Raw genomic sequence first — 15498 nt, forward strand, 5'->3', positions numbered from 1 at the left:
GACTCATTACATCGCTGAAAACGTGTCTAATGGCATTCCTGACCCTAATGTTGCCTGTCCGGACCAGACTGTTCCAACGCTCACACACTCTCTGATGCACTGAGCATTGTTGGAATAAACCAGGGGTCAATGCACTATTATAATATTCATTCTGGCGAGTCAAATGGTCTATAGCTGACAGCATACACATTCAATTCAGCAGTGGTTCAGAGACAGTTTTTTCACATGTATTGCCTGATCTTAATAAAATCCTAAATTAAATGGTCTTTATTTGTATAATGTTTTACGTTTGTATTTTTAATAAAACATCTAAATAAGGAAACAAGCGAGTTATTAATTGAAGTTAAATTCTATATTTTCTTTTATGTATTCTCTTAAGTAAAAAATATATTTCTGATGACGGAAGTTTTAAGTAGAATACTATGACTCTAGTTTTATTTAGTTTTAGAGTATATACATATTTGAAATAAAAATTAATTACAAATTGGAATTTCAGATTCATAACGGCTTCAGTTGTACATCGTTGACTTCACTGCTCATTGTTTGCATTAAAGAAGTTTAGTTGTCCATTGACACTGCATTACACTAACATTTCATGTAATATTTTCTAAAGTATTAAAGGTGGGGCATTGGAAAAAACAAGTATATTTATTTGGTAAAGACCAACAGTCCAAATGCATAGAATTAGAAATGTATGTAATTATCCACAAACATAAGCAATCCGAAGGAGTAGCTCCTTCCTCTTCCTCCAAGAGAGAATACTACAGGGAACATGTCAGGATGTGGCCTATTTGTTCCAAAGCAGATTCCACAAATACCAAAGTGAGACCTAAATGGAGAGGCCTGCTTCCTGTTGTTTTAAGTCCGCTTGTAAAGACAAGAAAACTGCTTTTTTCTTGGATCAAAACTTAGTTTTATCTGATGTTCTGGCCGGGATATTAGTCCGGTTATTCCTTCAACAGATCATCTGACAACAACATATTATCCTTTAAGTTATGTCCCTTTTATACTCATGGTAGCAGAATGAAAACAAAATCCCTATAAAGAGTCAGCACTTGAAGATGGTATTTCTCCATCATAAAGGAGTATTGGATTTCTTCTTAGACAAATCACTGAATGTTTACAAGTTCAGGAAGTGATTGAAAGCAACAGCTCCTCAGAGAAAGTATAGGGTTCTCTTTCAGTAGCAAACTGTCAAGCTGCAATTCACTTGTTATTGTCACAATATTTACATGTAGGCAAATCTGTTGCCATCACAGACACTTATTTCTATTTACTTAAAGTGACTTATGCTTATAATAGGGTATGAAAGAGTGTTGGAATATTCCTCTCATTGACAAATATCTGGATAGAAATAGCTGATAAAACAGGCTCATTTTGACTCCAATGAAACCAGCTGTCGTAGCTCTTGTTTGTTTTCACTCCTCAATGCCATGAGAATTGTCCTTCCCACGGTACCATCTCATTGGTTACCGCACATGCCAATCGGCAGTGTAGAGACTGCATGCACTGCAAAACAAATAGCCACTCTGAGTCAGGAACACTAGTAGACAGGCAGTAGATTTTGTAGTAAACAACAAACTTGTCTACAACCCATGATTTAAAACAATGTTCCTGAAAGTCTCTTGGATAAAATGATACCATCGTGTCACTACGAGACTGCAAGGTAATCACAACAGTGGGGGAAATAAACGGGTAGCTGTACGTAAGAGATGGACAGAAAGATAGATAGATATAACTTGATTGATCCCTTAGGAAAGATAAAGAGTAAAGACAGTTTCACTCCAACAAGACATCACATTTAGAATCGACGTCAGTCAAGCAATTACTTAGATTTGATTGAAGCATGATGGACGTTAGTCACTTTTCTGGCCCATTTTTGTGTCCATAATTCATTTGATTGATATATTTAATGAGGGAGATTGCAAATATATATATTGTTTATTTGTCTTTTTTGTCACTTGGAATATACCACAGAAGATTCTCGATAAATTAGATGGTTTAATTTATGGTAGTAATTGTAGACTGTAAGTGTAGTTTGTGGCTCCTTAACTTCTTATTTAAGCTTCTTCGAAAACTTTGGCTTAACCGTTTAATAATATGACATAAAGAGATGAAGTGTGTCTTCAAGCTCTCCATGATGTGTCTAAGATGAGAATGAGTTTAGGAAATTAGATAAATAAGTTGATCTTAGACCTACATGTACCATTAAAACAGCAAAACATGCATCTGTACCAAATACTTGTCATCAGCCTTAATGATTACTATTAATCGGATCAATACGATGCCTAAAATAACATCAGTCGACCTATAACCTGTATTGTCATTAGTAACTGGATACTTTAAGTACAGATCAAAGTCATCAGACATCACCAAATTTAGTGTCCGTAACCAAAATAACTTGGGATCGTATCGTGTATTTTAAGTGTCCATAATGACACAAGGAACAGATAGGATTGTGATGATGATCTCTTGTACTTAGGGGAGCGGTAATGAAAAAATGCTGCGGACCATCTAACCACAGCCAAGAGATTATCCACCTCATTTCCTAGGAAGGACATTCAAACACCTCCTCAATCCCATTTTCATCTAGCTAGATAAAGTTTCCAGCATATATATTTAGTATTTAAAATAGCAAGATTTTAGATCTTCAATTGGAAGCAAAAACAAAAGGTACATTTCATTGTTTTCATTAAAAATAATTAAAGATAAGAATAAATGAAAGGCAGATCAGGATCATTGGATTTGAAGATCAAAAGAAGTATTAGACAATACATTCTGTTAGTCTTCTTGCTGGTTGGTTGTGAAAAACAAGTGGCAAATATCACTTACCTGTACAGTTCTGGGTTTATGTTATAAAAGGTGCAACAAAAAAAGGCCAAAGAATAAATACAAGATTAAATCGTTTCATTAGTACAAGGGCATCAATAGACTTTCATGATTAATCACATTTTTAAATCCTGTAAAAGAATGTATATATAGAAATAACCCAAGGTACTGAACGTATCTCCAAAACTCTACAGCAAGATTGTAGTTTTTGGAAAAATGCAGATAGTTGCGAGTAATTTAAATACATAAAGACCGATTCTAAGAATGAAGAAAGTTTCTTACATGTCGAGTGTCCCTGCGAAGCCCCTCCATGTTCCTCAACCAGCCCCGACTCAGCTCACTCAGCTCCAGGATGGACTGAACCTTCAACCGTACGCTGTCCCCGGACTGCCGGATCATCTCCACTATCTCATCCCTGGACTTGTTCTCCACGTTACGCCCATTGATCTCCACCAGCCTGTCTCCGGGAACGAGGCCCAGGGCCAAGTCTTTGGTGCCCGCTCCGGGTTCGGCGAAGTGGACCACCCGCCTGTAGACCCCGTCCGTGCTGCGGTCCAGCATGGTGGTGCGGCGGAGGGAGAAGCCGAAGTCTCCGGTGTTGCGTCGCTGGAGCTCCAGCGCACGGGTCACAGGCGTCGTCGGCGCAAGGACGGGCGGCAGGCTCAGATGCGCCGGGAACGTCTTCTCCACGACTCCGGGGATGTAGACCTTCTGTGGGTTGGGTGGTCCTCCCTGTGAGCGAATGCTGTGCTTCCGCAGCATGTTGAAGACCTTGCTCTCCACCTGAGGGGACGGGGCGGCAGAGTTCTGGCCGGAGGGAGTAGAACATTCCGACGGCGTCTCTTCTTTGCTCCTCTGAGAGAAGGAGAATCGCTTCATCATCTGACCCACCTGAGCCGAGTTATGCTTGGCCAGGGAGCCAAACTGGGCGACCCGATCTCGGACCGAATTGCGATGTCCGTCTTGTCCTCCGCCGCCGCCGCCGTCCCCCTTCAGGTCGTCGGTGGAACTGGCGGCGCTCAGCTGGTCGTCCAGGACCATGCTGCTCCTGTTGCTCAAGCCGTCCGACTCTATGTCGGTGAGGGTGAGCTCGTTGCTGCTGGCCACCTTGATGGGTATCGGGTTGGATATCTCCAGCTTGTTCTTGGACTCCCTTTTGGCCTCTCGCTTCAAGTTGAAGAAACCTCGCCGCATGCTCATCTCCTCCAGGCTTCGCAGTTCCGCCGGAGACATCCTCTCCTTTTTGTCCTTCTTCTCTTTCCTGCTCCCCTCTCGCTCCTTGTCTTTCTTCATCAGGTTAAACATGGTGACGGACTGTCGGCTCTTCCCTTTGTGAGGCTGCTTCTGTATCGACCTGCAGGGTCAGACACCCTTGGGGGAAAAAAAAACAAAAGGACATCTGAGTAAATCAAGCAGGATAAAAATCCATCATCTCAACTCAAAACTTGTTTGTCGCACTACGTCAGTTTCACTGAGGCAGGATAGTGAGCGAAAAAAAAAGAAGAGGGCCGTAAAAACAAAAGCCTCAGGGACATTGCTGTCACAGAAGAGAACCTTGTCTAGTCTACCTGCTTCCAAATACCAATAGTGGCACTCCCCAGTTCACCGTAGAGCAGTTCTGCGTTACTCAATCGAACAAGGAGCCAACAAAGTAATCGCGGTTAGAGCCACGGGCCAAACTATTTCTGAAGTTTACCGTCTTTAACTAACACTTCAGAAGTAGATAGATAGATAGATAAATATAGATATAATTGCGCTTTAATTCTCAGATGCTAATCCTAGCTCAACTATCTGTGTTTGTCTTACTTAGTTTACACCAACATCCACTGACATTTTCATCAAAAAGAGTTATTTTTATTTTTATTGAGAATGTTTTTCTACTGCTGACAATCTTTCTTTTCCCCTCACCTTAAACCCTAATATCTTCATAGGTCACTATATAAAAGTAAACAACGAGTGCTTGCTTAATATCAACAGTGGTCACGATATGGCCGGACCAGATTTCCTGGTTAAACTGCGTTCACCTTGTATTAGTAACCACTATACACCAATACTGATGTTGTGTACTAGTTTATCAAGAATAGTGAAATGTTCCGAATGACTCAGTACAATGCCACAAATCTCTGACAACTTTTCCAGGTCAAAAAAAACCCACGCAAAACTTCTTAGTCAAGGAAAAAGTTAATTGGAATACATATTTTATTATAAGTTATACGTCTGCAGAATGTCTTTTAACTTGATTCAATTCTGACACTTGTTTTTTAATTTTAATTGCCCAGTTCCAATGTTATTTTAATGAATTTAATCAATTAAAAATACACTGTGACTGTGCTTTACGTTTGTTCCAATACTGTATTTTGACACAACTTGTGGCTTCTTTTTTTTTTGTTCAATCTGGGCTTATTGATCAACTTTTTCATGCATATTTTGAGAGTCAAATCGATCGGTTACCAACTTTATTACATACTTAAACAGTTGTTTGTTAGGCAAGATGTCTGAAGATACCAGGCTTTTTTTAAATGGGAAAAATATCAATCAATCTTACATTTTTAAAGTCAGATTCAACAAAAGCTCAAACCTTAAATATTGAAACCTTATGACTAAGTATTAAGAAGATTGTAAGAAGTATTTCACTGGTTTTTAATAATCCATGTTTATATTTCATATAAATTCATGTGGTTCTTGTTGTTTGTTTTTACTATTTTTCCACACAAACCTAGTCTGAGGAATCCGACTCTCTTCTGAATGAATGTATCCTTCACAAAGTAAACTTGTAGGGTGTGAGTACAGACATTATCCGTGTGAGTTTAACGAGTAAAGTGGGATTTAATCCTCGAGTGTCTGCGGCTGAAGCTCCAGGAGCAGCAGCTGCTGAGAGCGACGCTGTCCGTCTGTCAGTGTGAAAGTCTGGGGACAAAAACAATGACAGTGCTAACATGGATGTAGCTTCCCGGCTACAATAGCTAACGACACCCGGGCCGGATAGAGGAGCGACTTAAAATGTGAATAGAAAATAAAAAACACACAAGTCTTCTCAACACACACGCTTAAAAAAAAAAAAAAAAAGTGTTTTAATTTAAGAGGATTTGTTGTAACTTCCCAGGAAAAGGCTGAGCTAGCAAGCTAGGCTAATTAAGTCTCGTCAATTGGACGTGTGTCTTATTTACGGTGATGCAGTGAATCCTCCGGGAGTGATGGACGAGAGCGAAACAAAAATATACAGTCGGTGAACCTACGAGGAGTCGCTGGCGGCGTCAGTATTAGCAGTAAAAAAGGTGGATACTCACAGTTGTGCGGGACGAGTGGAGCACCGCTGGTGCCTCAACACTGGGTGCAGTTCAGCTCCAGCAACAACAGCGGGCGGAGAGTCTTCGGTCATTCCTGCGACTACAGCGCGGAGGACGAGGCGACCCCTGCTGGACACTCGGAGGAGTTACATATCGTGTTACACTTTTCTTTTTTTTGTTGGTGTTTTGTTGCATTTGATTATTTATTCAGAGGAACAACATGAAATGAACTAGGTTTTCAAGGAGTAACCTATTATTTATATTTGTCTTACGAAACAAAATAAGTAAGAAAGATGAGATCAAATGGGCGTTTTGAGGTTTTAGGGCCACTTTACTGCACTTTTCTGTCTTAGTTCAGTCCAATTCTTAACAAAATCAGAATCTACCAGTGGTGGACTGTCAGGGCCAGCAAGGTCTTCTCTGCTGGCCTAAACACTATCAGACAGAATCACTGACTTATGTTTTAATATATTTTTTCCATGAATATTATTATATATAATATTATATAATTATATAATAGTATTAGTATTCAATTATTTCCAATAGTCTTTATCTTCATTTCATAGCTTTTCTCTTGGTTGCGCTGCTTCCACTAGTGTATGTTTATCACATTTTTGCTGATGACATCCAGCTCTACTGCTCTTTTGATCCAACTGAGCCTCAAAGGCCGAACAGCTTAGTCAATTGTTTGCTAGGAATCAAACAATGGCTGAGTGAAAACACTCTACAGCTAAATGTGGACAAAACTGAAACACTGGTGATTGCTCCTGATGATAAGGTTCCAGGGTTGAGTCAGTACTTGGGTGACTTAGGTCAGTCTGTCAAACTGAGCCTGAGAAACCTGGGTGTTGTATTTGATAAAGACATGTCTCTTGTTCGACATTGCAGAAAACTGACCAGAAACTGTTTCCTTCAACTGAGAAAAATTTCCAAACTTGGGAAAATGTTGTTGGAACATGATCTGGAGCTTGTAATCCATGCGTTTGTTTCTTCTCGTCTGGACTATTGTAACAGTTTGTTTTCATGTCTTAACAAGAAGGATCTGTCTCGCCTGCAGTTGATTCAGAACTCTGCAGCCAGAATTCTAACCCGCTCTAGTAGAAGAACTCACATCTCTGCGGTCCTTAAAACTCTTCACTGGCTTCCAGTTTCTTTCAGGATCAACTTTAAAATTCTGGTTCTTACTTTCAGATCTATTCATGGTCAGGCTCCTCCTTACATCACTGATCTGATCCAGCCTTACACCCCAGCTCGGGCTCTGAGGTCTGTGGATCAGAATCTACTTATGGTTCCACGCACACGGCTCAGTACCAGAGGAGAGAAATCTTTTCAGGCTGTTGCTCCTAAGCTTTGGAACGATCTTCCTCTCCCTCTGTGTTTGATGATCTACTGACTCCTTCAAGAAACATCTTAAGACGTTTCTATTTGTTCAGGCTTTTCCTTGATTTTCTGGAACTCCTGTGTTGTTCTCAGTATTATCTTGATCTTTAAAGTATATACTTTTTTGAGTATTGTTTTGATTGTTAAAGCGCTTCGTGACCCTGGTCTCGAAAAGCGCTATATAAATAAATATTACTTACTTACTTACTTACTTATTTTTGTCCCTGAAGTTTAATTTTCCTTTACAACAGTTTTGTCTTGCGTCGGCCTCCTCACTGCCCAGTTTTTACCGTGGAACTCTCTGGACTTATACCTGCTGTGGTTCTTGATGGAACTGCGTTGTCATCTTATTGACAATTTATGTTCAACCCCACCACTTTTTTTAGTTTGAGAATGTTAAATTGATTGTTTATTTACTTTATAATTAAGTAGGTAAGTAATTTGTATTTATATAGTGCTTTTCCAGACCAGGGTCACAAAGCGCTTAAAGAATCAAAACAATATTCAATAAAATATATACTTTAAAGGTCAAGATAACACTGAGAACAACACAGGAGTTCCAGAAAGGTCTTAAGATGTTTCTTGAAGGAGTCAGTAGATCATCAAACACAGAGGAAGATCGTTCAAAAGCTTAGGAGCAAAGATTTCTCTCCTCATAACGTCTCTAAAAACTCAGGCAAACTTCCACAATGAATGTTTAACAATAATACGTCAGTCCATTTTATTAATCAAGATCCGTTTATTTAGAAATGAAGGAACAAGAGGGAACATTGTATATAAAGTTTAATAAACACAATTAGTGATAGAACCTGGATTTATACCAGCGTGTTACAGAAGTGAGCGTCTCTACACCACGACTGAAGTCAGGTTGATGTCACCGTTGATCTCCAGGGCGGTGATTTGATGCAGGTGGTTGAAGCGGTGTTTGAAGGTCTGGGTGTGAGTCCCGTTGGCCACGATCCTGAAGGAGTTCTTGTCACATATTATGACCAGCTGGAAAAGAAACATTATAAAAAGTTATTGAGGAAACTTGTTATAAAAAAACAAACATAATATAATCAAAATGTCTGACTTGAAGTCACATTTCACATATGATTTTAATTCTTAACTTTTTGAGTTATAATGAATATCCAATTACAAGTTGTTTATTATGTTGCAAGCTTTACAGTGTGTGTAGAATTGTTGCTATTCCACTCACTCTGTTACTGTATATAAATTGTGTTGACAATTTGTATTACTGTTTTAAAGTTGTTGTAGTGAGACTTTTTTGGGGTCATTGGGACTGACCAGGACCTAAGGCTGTAGTAATACACTAATCTCTATGATTTTAAACCTGATTTATTTTGATACACAATTTCCATAGCAATTTTAGGGGACACAGGAATTTCAGTGACATCTTGTGATTGTTCCACAATCATTTGGTTAAATCCATAGAACCGACAGCCAATCTGATGGCTTTAAAGCAACCGGAATCGACTGCATCCTCTCATCCCCAGTCATCGCCGTGATATGTGGGCGGGGGTCTCATTGTCCCTTTAGATGCAGAGGATATAACGACTGCTGCCATCTTGTGGCCGTAAGTTTAATCGCAACACAAAAATGAACAAATACAAATGCTTTTCTCGATACATGGAAATATAAATATAAATATATATATATATACACAAATATATTAGAAATGAGTACATCAAAGGGACATCTCAAAAGGTTAAGGAGGCCAGATTGAGTTTATAAATAAAACCTTGTACGTTCCATCACTTGATCGGATCTACTGTCTCTAACGCTCACCGTGAAAGGCTGCCCCCGGTGGAAGGGCATCGGACCGTCACGCTCCTCACGACCCCACTGTTCCTGCTTCTTGCTGTTTCGAACCACAACGTTCTCGTCGAAGCGAGGATTGTAGTGCAGGGCGATCCCAGAGCTGTAGCTGAGATTCACACCGAACCTGCGGAACAGAAGTCAGTGGCTCAGCGTTTAAACTAATGAAAGAAACATCGACATAAATTGTAGTTTAAAGTTGACTCTTAAAATATAATTTAATAATACACAAATACACTCTGAAACAACCTATATCGTTTTAATTACCTGTACAAGAAGAAATTACAACAAGAATTCTGATAACCCTTGTGTTATCTCGGGGTCAAAGTGACCCGAAAACAAATGTGTTTGTGTTATCCCTGGTGTTGTCTCTGGGTCAAGGTGAACGACAAAATACATATGCAGTGGTGGAGGTTGTTCACCTTGACCCAGAGACAACACCAGGGATAACACAAACACATTTGTTTTCAGGGGTTCCTGAGATAACACTAGGGTTAAGGAAGATACATTAATCCAAATATTATTAAGTTATTTATGTTTGTTTTCTTGATTTGAGACGTTTTGTAAACAATCCAAAAATTCATATGAATGATAAGTGTCTCTAATAATAATGTAACTTATCTTCATAAAACTGATACAAGTAGATATAAATTTAAGGTAGTATCAATTCTACAACCTTAAAAATAAAATAAACACATATTGCGCCAATCAAAAACAAAAAAAATACATTTTACGCATAGAACCCCTTAAAGTTGTTAGATGTTTTAAACAATTCTATATAATCCCATTTGTAAAGTAAGTTTTTATTAAAGGACAAGCAAGTGTTGTAGTATTATTGTCCAAAATGTCCAATCATGACCAACGTACGTAGAGTTTTCAAGAACCGTTCCATGATCTAATATTAATTGTAACGTCTTTAAGTCGTAAAAATGTAATACGCCGTTATAATCTGATGCCTGGACTGACCTCTTGGCGGTCGGATGAATAGTCCCCTGGATGGTGATGGTACGACCAGCGTGAAGTCCACCACTGATGCCACTGTGGTATGGAATCGTCTGCACAGGTATCGTAGATAAACAAACAATTAGTCAATGAATAAACTGTTGAATGAAGATTCATCTTCTTCTCACGAAGACTGTTCATGACCACATGATGATGATACTCACAGGCATAGGTGCTGGACATACAGGGTGAGAAGGGAATCCCGGTTGAGACGGGAATCCTGGTTGAGCCGGGAATCCTGGTTGAGCCGGGAATCCAGGGTAAGACGGGAATCCTGGTTGAGCCGGGAATCCGGGGTAAGCCGGGAATCCCGGATGAGACGGGAATCCTGGTTGAGACGGGAATGGTGGGCAGGTAGGATGCCCGGGGTACACCGGTGGACCGGGGTATCCTGGCTGGACTGGAGGCTTTGAATCATAACAAATAATCCTTAACTTTTTTTATGCATATGTCCTCAGACGTTTATGATTCTACATCAGCTTTAAATGCTGCTGTAGTTTACGGTATCCTCTCATCCTCAGTTTTCGTCTGGATGCGGTGGGACTACATTGGTCTTTTAGCTGTGAAGGACTTAATAACTGCTGCCATCTAGTGGCCAGAAGTTTAATTGCAACACACTTTTAATATTTGCTTGGTAATTACATTAAACATTTTATTTGTTAACACTATTGAAATATAAACCATGAAATAATTATGATAGAAAAATGTATACTAATTTATGATTTTAAACCCCCCCCAAAAAAATGTAAACAAAAAAAAACATACAGTACTGTTGAATATTGATACAATATTGTGAATGAAAATGTCACGATATTCTAATATTTTTCGATTTTCATTTTGAAAACAATGGTGACAAAGTTTAACATTTCTGCAGGCTTGAAATGATCATTAATAGTAACACCCATTAGAGATTTTAAAAAGAATACATTAAATCATGTTATAGTTATATTTGTAGTACAAACCATCAGGCTCTGGAACTCGATGGAGGAAATCTGGACTTCCCCACCCACGTAGATGGTGTTGACCTGTTGGAAGGGCACGCGGTGTTTGTAGTCCATGAAATGGCTGCCGTTGATGGTCAGCTGAGGAGAGTAAAATATGAAAAATCAAATTAAATGATAGAACATCATCAGGAGAGAACATTTCTGTAGAGTATGGAACTAAATTAATACAATTACAAAACCTTTGTAATCATTTCTCAAAATATTTTTATGCATATTTCTGCTTGATGCCCCTTTTTCGACTGTATTTCAAAAGTGTATTTCATGGTAAAACAAACGTTGTCGCACCTCATAGCAGCTCTGCTTGACTTTGATGACCAAACTGAAGCCGTAGCCGGCCGGCATGGGACACTCCTTCCTCTCCTCCTTCCCCCATTTGCCGTTCTGGAGTGTGTTGGTCACCAAGACTGGGAAGAAAGAGTCGTACCTCGGGTTGAAATGAAGAGCAACGTCCTTGGTGCTGTGCTGCAGGTTGATGTGGAACCTTGGAGACAAGAAAACAAGATATAGGATTGTTTGTGTCATTCAAGTCGGAGGGAAAATGAGAAGCAAAAAAAACAGTTGCCGACCTATCGGAACTAGAATCGACATGTCCATTGATGGTGATGGTTTTGCCTTCTTGCAGACCCCCAAAGATGGAGCCAGTGAAAGGAATGATCTAGGGAGAAAAATAAAATGAATTTAATTTTAACAACAATATAAACACGATGCTACTTAATTCAGAATTTTCTGCTTTGTTTAATTTATCCTGGATAGGTGTTTTTTTTAAAGGTCATTCCGTTATTCTAAAGTCCAGTAACGTTGTCCTCTTATTATCTTCAAGTGTGCTGGAGTGCATTGACAACGTTAAAGCATTATGCTTTTATTTTGAAATGAACACCTCTGCCGCGCCCACTTCCGGTATGACTGATAAACTGTTGAACCTAGATTTCGTTTAGACTTTAGAGGCTTGTAAAAGAAGGTTTCTTATCTAACATTGACACCTTAAATGCTTTAACAACAGGTCATGTGTTCTAGATGATGAAACCAAACTAAAAAAATATATATAAATGTTTACTTTTAATTAAAAAAATAAACATTTATCATTGAAGGCGTCTCTGGACATTATTATAAATTATTCAGGTAACTAAAATAGTATATAAACACAAATTAATACATACATATACAGTACTGTGCAAAAGTTTTAAGCAGGTGTGAAAAAATGCTGTAAACTTAGAATGCTTTCAAAAATATAAATAATAATGGTTTATTTTTATCAATTTACAAAAGGCAGTGAATGAAAAGAAGCAAAATGACAATTAAATCAATATTTGGTGAGACCACCCTTTGCCTTCAGAACAGCATCAATTATTCTAGATACACTTGCACACAGTATTTGAAGGAACTCTGCTGGTAGGTTGTTCCAAACACCTTGGAGAACCAACCACAGATCTTCTGTAGATGTTTCTCAAATCCTTCTGTCTCTTCATGTAATCCCAGACAGACTCCATGATGTTGAGATCAAGGCTCTGTGGGGGTCATACCATCACCTCCAGGACTTCTTCTTCTTCTTCCTTACGCTGAAGATATTTGATTCATCAGTCCAGAGCACCTGCTGTCATGTTCCTGCACCACAGTTCCTATACTTTCGTGAATAGTTGAGTCGCTTGACCTAGTTTCCATGTAGAGGAAAGGGTTTTTGGCCGCAACTTCCATGAAGAAACTTCTGGCCTTGACTTCTCCAGAAAGTAGATGGGTGTACCCGGGTCCCACTGGTTTCTGCCAGTTCTGAGGTGATGGCACGGCTCAACAACTTCTGATTTTCTAACAGGAAATAACCTTGATGTGTCTTTCATCTGATACACTAAGTTTCATTTACCTGTGACAACCTCAGTTTCGTAGCGGAGTTTGTTCCTCACCAAGTTTTAATCTCCTACACATCTGTATCTTTTTCACTCAATGACTGTGTTTCAACCTACTTGTGAAATTGATAATCATTAGCAACTGTTTGGTAGAAACTGGTTGATCATACACTTCACTAGAATCCTACAAAACCTGTGACTTTGTGCAAACGCACCTATAAGAATGGATGCTGGTTTGAAGGCAAAGGGCAGTAACAACAATTATTGATTTGTTCACTCACTTTGAATTTTGTAAATAGATAAAAATAAACAATTATTATTTGTATTTTTGAAAGCATTTGTAGTTTACAGCATTTTTTCCACACCTGCCTAAAACTTTTGCACAGTATTGTATATACACACAAACACACACACATATCTCGAAAATTGTGATGTATTGAGCCCACCCTGGGATACTCTAGAAGTCGATTTAAATGAAAAAAAAAACTTTTGGGACCCGGATTTTGGTCCCCACAAGTAAAATGGTCCCCACGATACTGGGGCACACACACACACACATATAATATATATATATATATATATATATATATATATATATATATATATATATATATATATATATATATACTGTATATATATTAGATACAAAGTAAAACGTTTTACTTGATTTCGCAATAAAATAAATAAATATACAGCTTGACCACAAGATGGCGAGAAAGTAAATTACAAACTATCTTTTGCATATTAACGTTTTTATTTAATTATTTTTTAACTAACTCTATATTTATTTAATCGTCTGTTTTATATGAATGTGCTACGTTTGCTGAAACAAGGAAAACAACAAGAACGAGAGAAGAAAAAAAAGGACAAACTAATCGATGTTTTCTTCCCAGAAAATGTTGCCGAGTCATCATCTAAACGTGTTTATTTTTATTTATAAATAAAACCTAAAAAAAAGACTCACCGGGTGGTTGAACGGCTGCTGCTGCTGCTGGAAGGCCATGTTCACATATAACAGTGATTCTTCTGCTGAGGAAGTCGTTTCTCTAACTTTCGGTTTCTCGGAAACCTCTGTGACGAGTCTGTAGTGCTGAGCCACTCCCCCCTTATCCGGAACAACATTAGATGGATGGATAACAACGAAAAACGAGTTTCATTTCACATTTTTATCATTTCAAAACATGCAACATTGGGATTCAGTCTTTATCCAAGTTTATTTAAAGATCAACTCATGTGAAAACCCAACTCCCTTGACTTCAAATGTTGAAGTCTTCTTCTCCAAAATGCAGTGAGTCCCTCATCATGACCATGTTTTGAACTTATTACTTTATAAAGTTCTCCCACGTCTGAAATCTTGGCGAATGAGAGGTTACGAGAGCAGAGTCCATTACGAGGTAATAATGGCTTCACTCCTCCTGCAGCCAGCTATAATCTCGCCCCGCTTTGTTTACACAACGAGTACATTAGAGGTGGAGACTTCTGGGATTGATGATGCGCAGTGACAGTTATAGATGGTTGACCAATCACAGCAGAGTGGTTGTGGTTATGGTGAACAAGATTGAATCTCCAGAAAAACAAAGGGTTTTCAGTGGTTGGGGCTTAAGCATATTTTCTAATGTCAATATTTAAATTAAAAGAGTTTTGTACAAACTGACAGATACTGATGAGTAAAATATTTAAGACACACTTAAATCAACACATTTTTTGAACTTTAATATTTATTTCATGCAAATATTACTAGTTTATGTTTATAGTGTAAAGACAAGTTATTCATTTATTCAACACTGGACTGCCACTGTCTGTCAGTGCAATCAAAATTTGATTCAAAGGTTGAATTAAATATTCAAAACGTTAAAACTTTTAATTAATTGTATCTTTTAAGAATTGAATCATTTATTTAAATAATTGTATTCCTCTTTTTTTTCAACTAAATGATTCCTTTTTTTTGTTTTACTTTCATAATTTGACATTTAATATTGCATTTAAAAGGCTATTAATTCATGTTTTTATTTATTTGTTTAGAAAATAAGAAAAATGTAATAAGTGCAAAAAAAAATGAGATTCAATTATTTAAAAAAAAACTTTTCAATTAAAAACAATTAAAACATTTTAAATATGTAATAGCAGTGCAAATATAGTTCTATAAATATGTAACAGACAGTGGCAGTTCAATGATGAATACATCACTGCCTCCGCGCCCTCACAAGAAGGATCTGTCTCACCTGCAGTTAATACAAAACTCTGCAGCGAGAATTCTGACCCGCTCTAGTAGAAGAACTCACATTTCTCCGATCCTTAAAACTCTTCACTGGCTGCTAGTTTCTTTCAGGATCAGATTTT

General features: G+C 38.2%; 2 protein-coding genes across 6 annotated transcripts in view; both read right to left on the reverse strand.

Annotated features, from left to right (window-relative positions):
- myo18ab (myosin XVIIIA b) overlaps positions 1-6177 on the reverse strand; it is a 51219-nt gene extending 45042 nt beyond the window's left edge. For all 5 annotated transcript variants that reach the window (XM_087796429.1, XM_087796426.1, XM_087796427.1 and 2 more), the window contains exons 1-2: positions 6117-6177; positions 3112-4200 (exon numbers count right to left, since the gene is read on the reverse strand). In XM_087796429.1, coding sequence (XP_087652555.1) covers positions 3112-4134 — 1023 coding nt within the window. In that variant the 5' untranslated portion in view covers positions 4135-4200; positions 6117-6177. The remainder of the gene's footprint in view (positions 1-3111; positions 4201-6116) is intronic.
- Positions 6178-8215: 2038 nt separating this feature from the next.
- Positions 8216-14248, reverse strand: LOC148075111 (galectin-9-like). Its single transcript, XM_087796005.1, has 8 exons — positions 14123-14248; positions 11887-11975; positions 11606-11801; positions 11279-11398; positions 10481-10723; positions 10281-10369; positions 9285-9441; positions 8216-8489 (listed from the first exon to the last, which is right to left on the reverse strand). Exons 1-8 carry the CDS (start codon positions 14159-14161, stop codon positions 8343-8345), a joined length of 1080 nt encoding a protein of 359 aa, XP_087652131.1. The 5' UTR covers positions 14162-14248; the 3' UTR covers positions 8216-8342.
- Between the last annotated feature and the right edge of the window lie 1250 nt (positions 14249-15498).

This window comes from Callionymus lyra, chromosome 7 (assembly GCF_982586985.1).
Source record: "Callionymus lyra chromosome 7, fCalLyr1.hap1.1, whole genome shotgun sequence".
NCBI lineage: Eukaryota > Metazoa > Chordata > Actinopteri > Syngnathiformes > Callionymidae > Callionymus > Callionymus lyra.

Coding starts and splice junctions, on each gene's coding strand:
- LOC148075111 (XM_087796005.1), bottom strand. CDS start 14,161: ATGGCCTTCCAGCAGCAGCAGCAGCCGTTCAACCACCCG. Junction 11,976..14,122: donor AGCAGCCGTTCAACCACCCG/GTGAGTCTTTTT, acceptor TTTTCTCCCTAG/ATCATTCCTTTCACTGGCTC. Junction 9,442..10,280: donor ATTCATCCGACCGCCAAGAG/GTCAGTCCAGGC, acceptor TCTGTTCCGCAG/GTTCGGTGTGAATCTCAGCT.